Source organism: Octopus bimaculoides, chromosome 1, assembly GCF_001194135.2.
Source record: "Octopus bimaculoides isolate UCB-OBI-ISO-001 chromosome 1, ASM119413v2, whole genome shotgun sequence".
Lineage (NCBI taxonomy): Eukaryota > Metazoa > Mollusca > Cephalopoda > Octopoda > Octopodidae > Octopus > Octopus bimaculoides.
In genome coordinates, this window is record NC_068981.1 from 79,776,777 (window position 1) to 79,779,082 (window position 2,306).

The following is a 2,306-nucleotide window of genomic DNA, read 5'->3' on the forward strand; positions in this document are numbered from 1 at the left end:
GAACAATAATAATAATAATAATAATAATAATTATTATTATTATTATTATTATAATAATAATAATAATAGAAATGAGAATTTGAAGCTGGGGGTACATGGTATGATCATCAAGTCAAAAGTCAGAGAAATGCATAATTTTATGGAATTTTCCTGCCAGTGCCGTCTGACTGGCTACTGTGCTGGTGGCATGTAAAAAGCACCTTTTGAGTATGGTTGCTGCTGCTGCTGCTGCTGCTGATGATGATGATGATTTAAAATTTGGGCCCAGGGCCAGCAGTTTTTGGGGTGGGGGGTAAGTCAATTACATTGATCTCAGTGTTCAACTGGTACTTATTTTATCAACTGTGAAAGGATGAAAGGCTAAGTTGATCTTGACAGAATTTGAATTCAGAATGTAAAGATAGACGAAATGCTGCTAAGCATTTTGCCCAGCATTCTAACAATTCTACCTGCTCACTACTTTAACAACAGCAACAACAACCACAAAAACAGCAGCAGCAATAATAATAATTCTTATATAAGCACAAGGCCTGAGATTTTGGAGGTAAGGAACTAGTTGATTACATCAGCCCCTATGCACAAGTGGTACTTATTGTGTTGATCCCTAAAAGATGAAAAGCAAAGTTGACCTCCACAGGATTTTGAACTCGCATCTTAAGAAGCCTGAAGAAATGATGTTAAGCATTTTGTTTAGCATGCTAATTAAAGGGCTGCTGATATTTTGTATTTGCATGATTTGGGGTTATTAATTCTGCAAAGCACCACTATGCAGCAGATGCAATACATTTGCAGTTGAGTAAACTGGAGCAAGTGAAATGAAGTACCTCACCCTAAAACACGACATTCTTCTCAGTCTAGGAATTGAAACCATAACCCTACAATGACAAGTCCAACAGTTTTACAACTGAGAGTAATTCCTCATAAGTTTGTGGCTTCTTGCTACTGATATGAGTTAATTCCATTCACTGGCCACTTCAATTATTCTACTTTGGATATCAAAACAATGCTACAGAAGTGGCAGCAAATGAAATGCCAAGCCATTTTATTGAGATATGCAAAGGAATGGTGAGAATGGTGAGAATTCTCAAAATTATATGTAGGCTTAGGCATAGTTCAGTGTTTAAGAAATTAGTTTCTGAACTATGTGGTTCCAGATTTGATTCTTCTGCATGGTATTTTCTACTGCAGCCATGAGTTGACCAATGGTTTGTGAGTGGAATTCAATAGAAGAAAACTTGCAGTGTGTGTGTGTGTGTGTGTGTGTGCACGCATGTCTGTATTTATGTCTGGGTCAGAGTTATGATATCATACTTGATTAATTTTATGCTGTTGTGTAGGAGTCTTGTCACCATCATTGGTGGAGTGGGATAGCTCTGATGTTGTGCTGGAAGGAGCCAGAACACCTTCAGAGCTACTTCATTGCCTTGATAAGACATCAACTCCTGCATTTGGAGATGGAGTACTGCAGCATCCTTAACAATAAGTGTTTACTCCAAACACACGTGTTGTATTTCTTTATGTTCTGTAACATAGTTGTTCAACAAATAGTAATCAATAAGCTAAATACCAGACTGAACTAAGAACATGGGTGAGTATGGCTGACTGAACCCTTGGCAGTAGCGCCATGGTCTGGCTGACTGAACCCTTGGCAGTAGCGCCATGGTCTGGCAACAGTTCAATGACTGAAACAATAAAAAGAATATTACCATTTACTTTTACAGTTGATATTTTAAATGAAGACATTCTCTTTCTCTCTTGATTGTTGCAGTCATCTACTCTTGCAATGGTCTTCGTTGCTGGAAGTGTATTTCAGAGAATTGTCACCAACTTGATCCTAATGCTGAAGCTATGACAGTGGTGTGTAAAAAAGGACAGTCATGCTTAGTAAGACCTTTGCTTACTTATTATTGCTCACTGCTCATCTTGTTAAATTTATTAAAAATGTTTAGAAGGGGTAGTAAGTTAGATCTGTTTGGCATTCATAGCTAAAGAGTACACATCTATTTTTTTTTTTTTTAGCATTACGTCACTTACGACGTCGAGGGTTCCAGTTGATCCAATCAACGGAACAGCCTGCTCGTGAAATTAACATACAAGTGGCTGAGCACTCCACAGACACGTGTACCCTTAACGTAGTTCTCGGGAATATTCAGCGTGACACAGTGTGACAAGGCTGGCCCTTTGAATTACAGGCACAAGAGAAACAGGAAGTAAGAGTGAAAGAAAGCTGTGGTGAAAGAGTACAGCAGGGTTTGCCACTATCCCCTGCTGGAGCCTCGTGGAACTTTAGGTGTTTTCGCTCAATA

At 38.6% G+C, this 2,306-nt stretch overlaps 1 protein-coding gene across 1 annotated transcript in view; it reads left to right on the plus strand.

Annotated features, from left to right (window-relative positions):
- Window positions 1-2,306, plus strand: part of LOC106877083 (uncharacterized) — a 20,328-nt gene that overhangs the window by 14,337 nt on the left and 3,685 nt on the right. Inside the window, exon 2 of the mRNA XM_014925869.2 lies at window positions 1,769-1,884. Within this exon, the coding sequence (XP_014781355.1) occupies window positions 1,769-1,884 (116 nt within the window). The remainder of the gene's footprint in view (window positions 1-1,768; window positions 1,885-2,306) is intronic.